The sequence below is a fragment of the Sebastes umbrosus genome, chromosome 4 (assembly GCF_015220745.1).
Source record: "Sebastes umbrosus isolate fSebUmb1 chromosome 4, fSebUmb1.pri, whole genome shotgun sequence".
NCBI lineage: Eukaryota > Metazoa > Chordata > Actinopteri > Perciformes > Sebastidae > Sebastes > Sebastes umbrosus.
In genome coordinates, this window is record NC_051272.1 from 29557349 (window position 1) to 29572494 (window position 15146).

General features: G+C 42.3%; 1 protein-coding gene across 1 annotated transcript in view; it reads left to right on the forward strand.

Annotated features, from left to right (window-relative positions):
• Positions 1-15146, forward strand: part of cdh13 (cadherin 13, H-cadherin (heart)) — a 431422-nt gene that overhangs the window by 389907 nt on the left and 26369 nt on the right. Inside the window, exon 12 of the mRNA XM_037766589.1 lies at positions 175-317. Coding sequence (XP_037622517.1) covers positions 175-317 — 143 coding nt within the window. The remainder of the gene's footprint in view (positions 1-174; positions 318-15146) is intronic.

The following is a 15146-nucleotide window of genomic DNA, read 5'->3' on the forward strand; positions in this document are numbered from 1 at the left end:
TTCAAATGCCTGTCTTTTGTTGTGTCCATGGGGCTGTCTGTCTATGACAGGCATGGGACATAAGCATATAGGACCAAAATAAACGGGAAAGACATCATTTCTGCAAGAGTGTATATGATATTCTGGTGTCTATATGGTCACAACTTCTTACTTATTGTATTTACTTTCTTCCAGGTATGCTGTTCTGCGAGACCCAGCAGGCTGGCTGAGTGTGAGCCCAGTCACAGGAACTGTCAACACTTCGGCCCCGCTGGACCGCGAGTCTCCTTATGTCCATGACAACAAGTACACAGCTGTCTTCATCGCCACAGACAACGGTGAGTTGCAGATACCCCACTGAAAATGAAAATAATAAGAGGATAATTAGACATGAACACTATGGGATGTATTTTAAGTCATCTGTAAAACCATCAGATACATAGATATCCATTTTGCTACATTTCCACTGATATAATGCAACAGTAATCGGTAGTAAATAAAAGGCTTTGAATTATTGTATTATATGAATTATGTCCTGGTATCTATTTCCCAGGAAACAACCATTTGATGCACAAAAGGTTTGTTTTGAACAGATCAATGAGGATTGTTGGTAAGGACAGTGGTGGATAAATAGCACAACACAGAGAAACTTTAACAGAAAAACAAAGAAAGACAATGACAAAGTCCTTCTTACGCTTTTTAATTAAAAGTGTAAATCCACCACGGCACCAAACACGTCAAGGACATATGCATTCACTTTAACTACCACAATGAACTATTTAATGCAGTGATTCTCAAAGTGGGGTCTGTGACACTCTGTCAGGGGGTCCGCGAAATAATTTGCTATGAATTATAAAATTGCTCTGTATCATTAAAAAGTGCATTTCTACAGATGGGGACCATTTGTGCCAATAAAACAAGCATATTGTGTCCATTACTCCCACCCACTTTGGCTTTGGGCCAATAGAAAATCTGATATGATTGTGACACACAGCAATAAGTTCAATATTTTTAAGTTGAAGCACTTACTGAAAGTCAACTTTAGACTGGAAAGTTTAATTATCTGGATTCATTAGGACTATCCCAGTCTTACTACTGTACATTTCTAAAAGCGATAGGCTATAAATGCTGCCAAGTTAAGTCCACATTGAATGAAATCACCCTCTGTTTAAAGGTATATCAGTGGCATTAACATTCAATAACATTGCAAATTTCCCCGCTGTGGGACTAATAAAGGATTGGATTATCTTATCTTAACATGATTCAAATCGAAATGTGTTTCTGTTAATCACTGTGAAACAGGTCTGAAGTATTTTGGTTGAAACGTTTAGGATACATGTAGTTCCAGTGGCATCTAAGAGTACAAATGGTAGTAAGCATTATGTTTAATCAGTGTTACGATTAAGAGGGGGTCCTTGGAAAGTTCCCCTGTAAGTGGTCCCTGGCCCCAAAATGTTTGAGAACCCCTTATTTAAGGTTGTTTAATGTGTTTTAAGGGTATTATTGTGATAAAGATTTTACTTTATGCAGTGGCAGCGAGCCAACAAAGCTATAGATTTATTCTCACTTGCATTATGCAAAGAATTCCTCCCGGGTGATGAGTGTCCTTGCAGCAAGAAAAAGTAGAAACAAAACCTGCCTCTGCATATAAGTACAGTTCACTCTCGGAAAGGACTCAACCTGTCGGTTAGTTTCACCTGTCCTATGTGAAACTGTCATTATCCCGTGGTGACAATGGGATGGCCTTAAGTGGCACTGCTTCTAACAGAACATATGGTCGCTGGTTGGCAGTGTCAGTGGAGCTGCTGCTCTGAGACTTTCCGAGGCACAGATGAAAAGTGTCGAGAGCCCCGGCGCGATCGCCTCTCCTTTTTTCTCTTTGCTTCTCTCTTCCTGTGTCTCGCTGTCTCTTTGTCCCTCTCTTTCAATGTCTCTCTCCCTCTCCCTATCAATCTATCTGGTCTCCCGTGCTCAGGGAGATTCTGACAGATCCATTAGACGAACTGAGAGATTCTATTAGTAGGCAGCAGAATAGCACTGTTGTGCTGGGGGATTCGCCAGCCTTAGAAAGATGAGCGCTGAAAGAGGAGTAATGATGGGGCAGGAGGAGAAGGTGGAGGAGGTGGAGGGGTCAAAGGAAGAAGAGAAAGGAAGGGACATGAGAGGCGATAACAGGAAAAAAGATATAAAGCCAGGGAAGCGGGTAAGGAATAGGTGGAGAGGAAGAGAAATGGTCAAGATTATGAGTGGACAGGGCAGGGAGTAAGATTAGTGTTGGAGCCAGAAGAGGATACAGGGTAAAGAAAAGATGGTGCACGTAGCTTCATGTTTTTATAAAGTTTTCAAGATACTGATTCAACACTGTTATGTATCTGCTTTATAGAAACAGTTTAACAATTCGGGAAATACACTTATTTGTTTCTTACCGAGAGTTAGATGAGAAGATTGATATCACTCTCGTGTCTGTGTGGTAAATATGAAGCTACCACCAGCAACTGGTTAGCTTAGCTTAGCACAATGACTGGAAACAGGGTGTAATAGTGAGCCTGACTCTGTCTTAAATTAACAAAATCCACCTACCAGCACCTCTAAACCTCACTAATTAATACATATAAACATATTATATATTGTTTATTAAAAAATCAAAGTGTAAAAATGACACATTGTGGTCCCAATGGGCTACCTACAGGTCTGAGAAGTGAAGCCAAAGCGGAAGTGCCTTAAACTTGCATTCTTTCTAATAGCCAGCAGGGGGCGACTCCTCTGGTTGCAAAAAAGAAGTGTGATTATGTAGAAGTGTATGAGAAAATGAGCCTACCTCTCACTTGATTTTATTCGCTCAGTAAACATTGTAAACATGAGTTTATGGTCTCAATCGCTAGTTTCAAGTCTTCTTCAATACAGCATGATGTTCATTTAGTAAATTATGGTCCCATTTAGAGTCAAATAGACCATAAAGCAGGGTATGCTTTAGAATGTTGCTACCTTGTGATTGACAGGTCGCTACCTCTGCATTGTCCAGTCTGGGTGTTGTCCATGTTTTCGTTGAAGAACTTTTAACCACCAGTGTGTTTTCAATTCATGAAAGTTAATTATAACCTTTTTGGTCACCTGAAAACGTCTTATTCAGTGTTCGGTTATACTTAGCTTCTCCCTCTGGTTGCAAAAAGCCAAACATGGCGACGTCAAAAATGCAGAATTCGAGGCTTCTAAATGGCCGTCCACAAACCAATAGGTGACGTCATGGTGACTACGTCCACTTCTAATACAATCTATATGTGGTCCAGTATGTGCTAAACTGAGCTAACCAGTTGCTGGCTGTAGCTTCATATTCACAATACGGACTCGAAAGTGGTATCAATCATCTCATCTAACTCTCGGCAAGAGAGGTTTGGCTTATTTTGCTAATTAAAAAAAGGGTTTTGTAGAACAAATATGTTTACATTCCTCAAAGTTATACTGTAACCGACATCGGAACCCCAGGAATATTGACCGTTGCCCCCAGAGGCTAAACTGTCGTCAGATCGATAGCCGATGGTTAGATGATTAGATTGGATGATGGTGCTGGATTAAAAATCAGAGGATCACCAAAGTTATAACAATTCCTCCTTTGGGGGAACCTTTTAAATGTTTGTACATAATTTCATGGGAATCCATTCAATAGTTGTCGAGACATTTGATTAAAAACCAAATAAACGTGTTGGTGGTGCTAGAATAGAAATCATTACCATAGTCAGTCGGATTCATCTTCTGGGGAGCTTGAATATCTGTACAAATTGTATGACAATCCATCCAATGATTGGTGAGGTATTTCCAACTTGTAGTGGACCGACCAACCAACATTTCCGTCCCTTGAGCCTAACCATAAAACTCAAACTGCTCTTGGTCCTGTTTATGTCTAACATGTAAAAGGTGATAGATGAGATGCACTTGTGTCCACACTGCTCCGAGGCCACCATTCTACGATAAGCAAGGAGAACCATAAAACATCCCTGCACCTAGACCTTTAACAACCTACTGAATTGATGCTTGCATGCGTGCGTGCAGTGTGTGCAGTGCACGTGGTTTGAAATGTGAGCAGAATACTGATATCCCTGCCGACCCCTACCTCGCCTCTTTCGCTGCTCGCTCTGGTCATCGACAGGACAAATTTGCTCCTTTTGCACAGCGATCTGCGCAATGATTGTATGACAACCCACCTATCTAGACGACCAACAGGATATCGATTGACCCTTACATCTTCATCGTTATCTTTATGTGGAGACCTCAGATGAATATCTATCTACCCGGCACTTGAGAGGAGGAGGAGGAGGAGGAGGGTGAGAGGAGGAATAGACTTGTGTCAAACAGAAAGGGAGGAGGTTAAAGGAAAGGCATATATCAGAAGTACCTGGCAAAAAGACAATTGGGAAAACATATTTTGGGATAGGAGAAAAATCAATTAAAAGAAACAGATACTAAGGTATGTCTTTAACAGCATTACATTATATTTATGTACAGTTTTTCTAGGCAGATATCATTACAAATGATAATAAAAAACTATTGTCTGTCGACCATGAAATTAGATTTTTACTAGCTGAATATGTCTCAAAAATAAAATATGCTGCCAGTAACCTTAAGTCTCGTTGTGTGTAACCGAAGGGGTGAGAGTTTTTCCTAAAATAAATATTTTCTCCTTTGTCGCGAGCCGCCCCATGGCCAGTTTAAGCCGATTTGACCTTGTGTGCTAGCTTAAAATGGGAAGTATACTCTTGGTAGATGTTTTGCATGGTTAGCAACAGATTGACTGTAGCTCCTGGTTAACAGCATGAGGGGAGGTCAGCCGGAGCAGGCCTCCAGGCCGCAACAGATGGTGAACGATGGAGCGGACATACTACAGGGAAGGAGGGAAGAGAGGCTAAGATGGTGGACAGAAATAGGACAAAGAGAAGATGAGAACACTGGATCTGGGGGTTTAACAAGGTAGCGAAATAATGATAATGTTGATGTCCAGGTCAGGGGTCATCTCAGCTGGAGAATTTACAGCAGCGAGCCAGTAGTCTGGAGGTTACACTCTGTTGCCATAGCAATCAACTGCACTTGCAGGAGAGGCAGACGGAGCCATTTGCCACTCGGTGATGTGTGAAGTTGTAGACTTGAATGAATGTGCGCGTGTGCACGTACATGCACGCGCACGCATCAGTGTAAATGTGTTTGTTTGCATGCGCCGCTGCTCAACTTCATCCCTGCATCTGTATTTGTGCACATTGTCTCCCCTCCTCCCATCATGCATTTCTGTTTCTGAGTTAATGACTGAAAAACCACAACCCAGTTTTGCCCGGGCAACGGCACCTGGCAGGCCGGCGGAGCAGCGCGATATTGTTTGAGGAGATATTGTTCCAACCTGAGCAGAGGGCTTGACGGGCTGTTTATATAAACTCTCATCAGTAGCTGCTGGTTTTTGCACGCCAACAAATTCTCTCTCTTCTGCTCTCCGATTCCCCGCCGGGACGCCAGCTGTTCCCGCATCTTACCCCCGTCTCCTTCCTTCACATTAGGTTATTTATTTTTTTATATTCTGTGTCGACGGATCGCTGTGTGTTTTTTGGGTGTGGGTGATTTGAACTCGTGTGTTCATCCTGTTTTTTTTTAACGTCTTTGTCCTGCTACATGCAGCGCCTCTCTAGCCTGCCCTCTGTGTATCCACTCGCTGCTGTGTGTTGTGGTTCAATGTTTTCTCCTGCTCCTCATTTAAATGTTAAACCGCCTCCTGGTGGGAGCCATTTGTCATTGGGAGGCATGAATACATTATCGAAGCCCTAGTCGTCTGAAACACGGCGGCACACACACACACACACACACAAGCAAATTTTCAGTGTCTGCTGCCGCCAAATCTCCAATAAAAAAACTCTTAAGTTATGCACAAAAGAGCTGAGTAGTGTTTGAACACGTGGACGTTCGGAGGAGAGGCCAACATTTAGAACTTGTGTTCTAAATGTGTGTGTGTGTGTGTGTGTGTGTGTGTGTGTGTGTCTATGAGACAGAGTCGACGCAGTGAAAGAGAGCTTTGTTAATTACAGGAATATTAAGTATTACACACACATTCACGCACTGAGACTGAGCAGTGTGATAAGCCTCGGCATTCATCACAGTCAGATCACATCCCCTCTGTTTTAAATCAAAAGCAGGAGGCAAAAGGAGAGAGGGGATGCTGAATTCTAATGGGTCACAAAAAAAAAAACGCTTTGGTGCTCAGATGGATGTAAAATTAAATAGGACTGTGTGTGTGCAGCATGTGTGTATCCGTCCATCTCTCTGTGACAGGTCCGCATAATAGGTTCATCATCTCTTCTCTCAAAAGAGAGAAAACGACTGACAGTGGTAGCCGGCTGTCGGCAGCAGAGATACCCACTATGTGTGTGTGTGTGTGTGTGCGTGCAAGCCCACCATTCTGTTCTCTACATGTGTCCATCTCCGTGTTCGATGTCTGCCACCGTGCCGCCTCATTGCCATGCTAAGTGCTGGGAACCAGTGTGCTGAGTAATTCCCCCTGTTTCAGGCCAGCCCAGACACAATGGTTTCACCGCTAACTGTCTGTCATGTTAGGAGCACACAGTGAGGCAGCCTGGCAGGCTAAATGCAGATAGATAGACTCATGTTGTGTCTTTAGCCAGCTGTGATCAGGCTGCCTCAAACTACAATGGCGGGAAATAATAAAGCATGATGAGCCCGTGTGTGTCAGCCCAGTGCGTTGACATCTTCCGGCCAGGAGCAGAATAGAATAGTAGTAGTCTTTTACATTTGGGAAGATCACTGTCAGTGTTTACAGATTGCTTTTAGTTCTCCAGTTCTGGCTTTTAAATGTATAATGAAACTCCACTAAACCCTGATTTAGCTATTGATGAATCAATGTTTGATTAATAGGGGATTTGGGACTGAGCTGTTAGCAGAAAGGGACATAGTAAATGCTAGAAATCAGCCATGACGGCCCTCTATAACTTTCCACAGAATCCATTATGCTAGAGCCAAGAGAGCACGAGCTAAAGAGCAGACTGTGTCTAATAGAATGGTAAATATAGAAACGGGAGGCTCAGTGTCAAAGGAGACAAAAACATGGAAGAAATTGAGACGAGCTCGAGAAACAAGGTAGGGAGAAAAGTGAAAATTAAGACTGGACAAAGTCATTTTTTGGGGGGTAGGAAAATGAGAGAGTAAGATCGAAGGCTTCGTCAGATGACATTTGACTTTAACAGGTTATGAATTCTGGACTTGTTTACTCTCCTCTTTCCTTACTTAAGGCTGGCCCACACCAACAGATTTTCAAAATGTGAGAGACCCCACACATAACGACTTAATGTTAAATTTATCAGTTTTGTTCCTACAGTGTGTGGTGAGCAACGATTTGGCCAAAACTGCACAACACACACTAACAGATTCCATTCATGAACAACCCGACTAAAAAAATTAAAATATCGCAAAATCTCTTGTGATCGAACGTGAATAAAGAGACAAACTAACAAACATGGCAGACAACGGGTATAGGAAGAATTTTTGCAATTCACAAAGGATGAATGGATGAAGTCGTGGAGACACGTTAAATTGCCACAAATAGACAAGTTGATCCATTTCTGAGGTTCATTTTACTAGTCCTTTATGCTTCGCATTATGGATCAGCTCATGCATTAGCTGCGACCGCCATGACGACGGTTGTTGTCCTTCCTTCGTCAGCTTGGTTTTCAGTTGGCTATCGTTGTTTCCCACGTTACTGCGCCATCAACTGTCCTCGGGGTTCCCCACACACAACAGGATATCCGATCGTAAATATTGAACATCGATGCGGCCAGGATCGACTTCCGAGCAGATCGATGTAAAAAACACTCTTAACATACCAAGAAAATCTGGAGGGATAATCTTTAGAACTGTCCAAAAAACGGCACTTTGTTTGTTGACCAGTGTCAGGAGGGGGGGAATCAGGCCCAAAATCAGCTTGATTCTCGTTTAGTGCATACCCGGTATCAAGGTCACTCTCCCTCCCCGTATATATATATATCTATCACTCTCTTGTCAATCCCTTTATGGAGACAGCCACAGAGGCAAGCAGGTTAACTACCTTACAGCAATGTGTTCTCGCCCAGTCAATCAATTATGACCCTGTGTGGCAGTAGGCAGGGGTGACGCAGGCGTGAGGGTAGGAAATCAAGGCATCTTGACCCGGGATAATGGCAGTGTAATGGGACATGCTCTGGAAAGCGCAGCAGATCACAGCTCGACGCTGCCTCGCCTTCTGTTGCCTCCCCTGTATTGCCGCGCCGCCTCATTAACCCCAAATACACACTGTGTCTCTCTCACTTTAGCGCTTTGGTACCACCTCCCCAACCTCTGTCTCCCTCTTCCCCGTCCCTCCATGGCTGCCTCTTGTCTTTCATGTCTCGACTTGTAGCGGAACCTCTTGGGGAAGTCGCCACCTTGTAAACAGGTTCACGTCTGTGATTAAAGAATACCTTTGTTCGGCTTTGCCAGGGAAGGAACGTCTCTCTCTGCTGGCTGTTATCGGGCCCTGCCTCTCTCGTGTCCTTGGAATACTGATTCATCCACAGATCAGAAGTCATCTCCGAGCCTGGCATGCTAAAACTAACATGGCTCTGCCCACTCGGCAAGAGAGCCTCTGTCTGAGTGCAGTGATACCAGGATAGTTATTTTGTAAAATACTGAATCTCCTGGTTTTGTGGAAAGTGAGTATATTCAATGTGATTAAAATTTTAAAAAGCGCCCCCCCCACCTCTTCTGGAGCGGTGAGGAGTCCTCACCCAGCACATCTCTGGATCAGAATTTTCCACTCGGGCTTCTTCTGCAGAGATATGAACAGCTTTGGCTGTAGTTTTAATGACAGGGATCCAAATGAAATGAGATGAGCGGGTAGCAGAGATGGAGAGGGATAGATAATGAAAGATGAAGTCAGATGATGGAATCAGGCAAACACGGCTGATGGAGGATTTCTTTCAGTTTATTTAGATGTATGTCATTAGACCAACATAGGAAATCTGTCAGCGGCTTAGTTCCTGATGAAGAGTTAAAGGTACCATCTGTGTATGGCAGTGTGTGTGTGTGTGTGTGTGTGTGCGTGTGTGTGTGTGTGTGTGTGTGTGTGTGTGTTTATCCGGGCTGCATGGTGGTAGTGTGTGGTGTGCAGGGCTTGGGGGGTGTTTTAATTACAAAGCCTCACAGTTTCTTAGTTGCTGTAAAGGCCACCTCAATTAACACCTTTCACGTTAAAATTGGCAGGGAATTGCTCTGGCCTGTGATATTTCCTCCTCCTGTGCAAATTGTATTAAGAAAATCCCACATTTTCTGCAACATTTTACAACCCAATATCATTCCAAAGCTTGTAATAGTCCACCAGAGGATAACGTGTCAGTGCCAAGTTTTGTCTTGCCGAGGCTTCAATATTACATGTCTGTATGAAAGTGCAATAGCCTACCAGCAGGGGGCAACAAAACCACTCACTTAGGTTTAGGCAACAAAACTCCTTGGTTAACTAAGTATGTAAACTAAGTCAAATATGTACGGAAACAACGTAACATCAGTACAGAGAACATATGACAGGCGTCACTATGAAACACGTGACAGGCGTCAACTTGCAAAAAAAAACACTGGTCTCGAACAACGGTCTCCTGGTTGAAAGTCCTGTGGAATAATAATAAGAATATGGTCACACTGTACACATTGCATTTACACCTGGCTGAGATCAAATCAGTGCGTTCTACATGCATTTACCCCTTGCATTAGCATACATTTTTCCTTATCAAGAAAGGATGTCCAATTAGAGATTGCATGTTAATGCCAGGAGTAAATGGGGTCAAAAAGGCAGGCAAATTGGTTCGGCCTTTTTCAGTGACAGTGAGTACATCCCAATTCCCTTATTTGATCCTTCCTCCCTCCTCATTTGACCCGGAAATCGTTCCAGTCCGTCATAATGAAGGCATAATGAAATGCTCTGAGCAGTGAGGAGGAATAACTGAGGAGACCTGAGCAATGGCGAACGAGAGCCTTTGCGTAAGACTTTTATCAAAATCTGTTAGTGATTGGATACTGCAGCTGATCGGGCTGCTCTGAAACATCACCACAGTTTTATATACGGAAGTAGACATGAGTGTTATTACTCTTGTTATAATATAGATTTTATTTGTTTTCTTATTCACCAACTAGTTAAAAGTACTGAATCTGTGTTAACTGTAGAAATAGCATTTACCGTCTGAAAGTTGCTACAGAGCTGTTAAAGCCGGCTGACGGCTGATCCAGCTGTGCTGTGGTTATCAGAACTGGCTGTCACTTGAGATGACGGTTCAGAGGAAAGGACATCTCATTTCTGTAAAAATGCGGTTTCTGGATTCCTCTCTCCTCGTATCTTCAGTGGGAGGGACTAAGATCCAATCACCAGATGAGAGTGAGGACAACATGGATGCAATTTAAGGTATTGGGATATATCCTGCGTAAACTTAACGCAAGGGACTCGAACAGCGGTCTCCTGATGGAAAACCCTGTGCTTGCTGGACCCATCCACCTCCCGCTCTTCCCGCACTGTGTGTCCCTTTCGCTCTTTAAACTACATCACCATAGCACTTTCCCTGTGCGTTTACTGTTGCCATGGATGGGTTTATATTGTAGTTAACGGAAAGCTCGGTGCGTCTCCTACCGCCGCTTAAGGGTGCCTTGTGAGGCGGGATCGAACGCCAATGGCCGTGAAAAAGCGTAGGTGTTTGATGCCCTGGAATGAGAACGGGCTGCAATACCAGGACCTTGAAAATGTCTGCAGTGAGAAAGGCCTATAGACAATCTGGTAATGGGGAGCAGGTGTAGGCAGAGGGAGAACAGGTGCCTGTATAGGGGCTTTAATCATATTTGAATGTGTAACTAATTTTGGTTTATTGCTGTATGCACAGTAAAACAGGTAAACTGTTTAAAAAGAGCTTTTTTAAAATGTCAGTTTGGACCAGTAGGCCATTAGATATTGCTGTGGATAGTGTGAGTTTAACAAACCTAATTAAAGTTGTTTCACTTGTATGTGTAGACATTTTTTTTTTTGTCATTTTTACCTGACACCTTATCACAGTAAAAAAAAAAAAGGTTTTCTGGGAGCACACCAAAACAAGAAACCTCCCAAGGAAGGCAATTTTGGTGTTTAATTAGCACAAAAAGAGCTTGCAGTGTAAGCCTGCTTTAAGCCGTATCAACACCCTCCTTCTCCAATCACTTGGTATAATAGGCAGCAACTGATAACCCAAACTCTATTCTGAAAGTAATTTGCCAGACTAGCAGCGATGCACCTGTCCCCGGCACCGCTTCTCTCCCCGAAGTCATCTCTCTTAATGACTTGTGCCTATTGTAATTGGCTCTGGCCGGATTCATTTACAGTTCTGATCAGCCAATCAGATTAGCGGGGTGTCATGTGATAGTGTTAGCCGAAGCCCTGAGGAGACCGATGAGTGATGGGACAGAATGAAGTGGGTTATCTGAAGGGAGTTTTAACAAGGTCTGGGACTCATACAGTGGCAAGACGGATGGAGAGGAGCTGGAAAATACAAAACCAGTTAGGATACCGTATCCTTCAGCATTACAGATTTGCAGGTGCTCGTTCTATGAATTGCATCGACTAGAGGAAAGTGAATTGGCATGTGTGACTTTTTTTTAGTTTTAAATACTGACATCACCATTTAAATCATCACAATCCATAAAGTATTAGGATTTTTTTAATCTTTGGGCACTTTGTAATTTACTGTAATCTCTGTATCTGTTATCTTTTAGTATTTTGTTATTTTGGAGTGGACTATAAACTGATAAGGACTTAACTCCCTTTGGACTGAAAGAGGGAGGAAAACATCTTATCTTATGAAGTTTAATCAATATTTGAGCAAGATTCACTCTTAAAAATTCAAAGCAGTCTCCAGTGTACGTCATGTCAGATCCACAAGGGCTTTGTGATGTTTTTCTTAGTACAACATAAACTAGTTTGTGTAAGAGTAAAGTTGTGCTAAAATTCACCAAATACAATTTTTCAAATGAATTGCTTCCATGTCTTTCTTATTTTGCTTCCAATGAAAAATTGAGTTCTTCAAAACACATCTGTCTAATTGAGGCTTTCTGAATTTCAAGATATTTCAGAATGCTTCCATAGAATTGCACGTCTTAAAAATGTTGCGGTAAAATGATGAGACTTGAAATTGTTTTATTAAAAGACAGTATTTTTTCTGTACTATATCCAGAGCATTAATGTAGATGCAAACAACTATTGCTATGTAAAGATATAGTGGAGTAATGTCTACCTGAGCAGTGAGTGTGCCCTACTGGCCAGCTCATTGCCGCTACTCTGCACTGCGCTCATACGGAGGTGCAGCCCAGTCGCACAGCAGTTCATGAAATAGTCACTAAATTGAATGTATTGATTTGTGCACATAGACACGAATATCACAGTTTTTTCATGATGGTCAGCATGAAATCAGTTTGTATGTAATCATGTAATTGTGAACCGGGAAGTATAAAGAGCGGTGAGCATCGAATAGGAAAGAGGTCGGGGTGGATGGGTGCATCAAAAACTACTGGACTTTTGCCCAGGAGACCACTGTTCGTACCACATGTGAAACCAGAGGTCAAAGTTGATTTATTTGTCACGTAACTTCCGTACTTATGTTACGGCACTTCCAGAGTTATTTTAACCCAAACTGCGATCTTTTCCTAAACCTAACTAAGTAGTTTGTTGCCTAAGCCTAACCAAGTCAATCTTTTCATAAACCTAAAAAAGTAGTTTTGTTGCCTAAACCTAACCAAGTCGATCTATTCCTAATCCTAACTAAGTAGTTTTGTTGCCTAAACCTAACCAAGTCGATCTTTTCCTAATCTTAACTAAGTAGTTTTGTTGCCTAAACCTAACCAAGTTGATCTATTCCTAATCCTAACTAAGTAGTTTTGTTGCCTAAACCTAACCAAGTCGATCTTTTCCTAAACCTAACTAAGTAGTTTTGTTGCCTAAGCCTAACCAAGTCGACCTATTCCTAAAGTTAACTACGCAGTTTCATTTTGAAAAGACTGGAGTTGAAAAAAAGGGAAAATTCGTGTCCATGTACACAAATCAAATAGATTAAATTTTGTGACTCTAATGTTGGGTGGTGACAGCTGATAACGCCGTCCCGACCAACAGTGTGTAGTTTTATTGTCTGTGCCTTGATTTCTCTTCTGGTCGTATAATGTTGCTCTGCACGGGCTGTGGAAACACATTTCTTAACTGATGACAATATAGTACAATGCTGTTCAACACAAAGGATAAAGACGTATCCCAGTGCGATACCTTAACATAATGTGTACTCATTGTGACTCGTACAGCGGATGGATGTATTTGAATGGAGTCGTGAAACAGTTTAAACAAGAATGGACTCAGGAACCGGTTACAGTAATGAAGAGAAATGGGATGGCTCAGTATTGTGCTGTCGTGATAAAGAGTTTCCTGTTTTGCTGGAAGACACTGTAAAGTGATGGGGAATAGAATTACCTAGATTTCAGTCAATTTTGCTGGCATGGCAGACATTTCATATAATCACATACTTTTCAGAATCACTCTCCTTCAAAGCTCCTTTCTTGCTCTCATCTCCTCCCTTTCTCATTTCAGATTTAGCCTTCATTTATCTTTTCTCTTTCTCCTCTATTACCTTGCTGTAGTCCACCTGTGAATTAGTCTTCCTGACTGTTTAGCTGCAGCATGATGTATTGTGACATTTTCCAATGAGCCATTCCTCATACGCGAGCCCTGCTCCTGGCTTCTTCTAGTCCCTGCTTGTTGTTATTTCATTTCCTCCACCGTCCACTTTTATGTGGCTGAGGAAAATAATCAGCGTAATAACAATGCTGAATATTTTTAGCCAAGGGCATCATCCACTGGTTGTTTGTACCTAAGCTGTCCTGGTACTTAATGGTTGTTCTAATGAGAAAAAGAAAAGTAGCCAGATAAGAATAGTCCTGTTTCAGCTTTGTCCTTGGCGACAAACTCTACAAGTGGGCCTTTTTTTAATCCTGTGAATTCACTCGTGGCCAGAGCACTTGCAAGACTTATTTCACAGTAAGAAAAATTGATCAAATGTATGACTTTGCCAAAAATGAAAATGGAACTGGCTGTACTTTTCCCCCCTTCAAATTTGCTGTGCTCCCTGCCCTCACCTTCTCTCATAAAACTTCATTGCTACAACCCATTTTCCCCCCCAAGAGGAAAGACCAACCGCAAACAGATCATGGATTTTATACTTCACCATACCGTGCAGGGGCCGAAATTGGTACATTTCAAACCGCTGCCGGTCACAACCCTGTCTTTCCATCTTCTTCTACAACAGTTGGGGGAGAAAAAGTCAGACAACAGAAAGAAAAAATAAAGCGATAACAACAGAAAGTGACAGTCAGACATAAATAGAGCATTAGCCTAAAGCCAAAGTGTTGGGAGAAAAAGAGTGTTTTGGGGGTTAGATAGAGAGAAAGCGGGGAAAGGAGAGAGAAAGAAAGGTCAGTTTGCAGCCTGTAGCTATGGATTAGCCCTGACGGCCCCAGGAGTCAATCAGTCTGCTTGCTCCTCTCATCTCTGGGCAGACGGGAGAATAACAGGGCTGTCTAACTGCCAGCCACGGGCAGGTGGAGTTGTCGGGAGTAGTGGTGGACGATGGAGATGGAGCAGGAGGGCAAAGCCTAAAGGAAAAGGCTGGAAGTGATGAAGGTGGCCCTTGTAGAAATTCCTCAACGTAGATCTTTGCTGCATCCATCCCACAAACATAGTGTTCTGCAATACTGTTATATTGTTCTAAATATCATAATAGCACAAATACAAATTATCTGTCTGTGAGAAACATCACCTGCGCTCACAAATGTATTGGATGTATTCTATCCACTTTCACCATGATTATGATGAGTGGATTAACTAACACTGCATGGAATAATTTCATATCTGTAATGTTTTTATTATATCCATTTTTTTTGTGTTTGCCAGTGGACATTATGTAAATTTCCTGAGATGCAGTACCAGCTCATTTTTTTGTGTTCTTCAACAGATTATTTACTTCAAAATAGGATAATATTTAAATGGTTGCCTGGGGTTTTAAATGTTTCGATACTTTTCAGTAGTCTGGGAGCACAATGCTTTATGAGTGAGATGTTCTTGA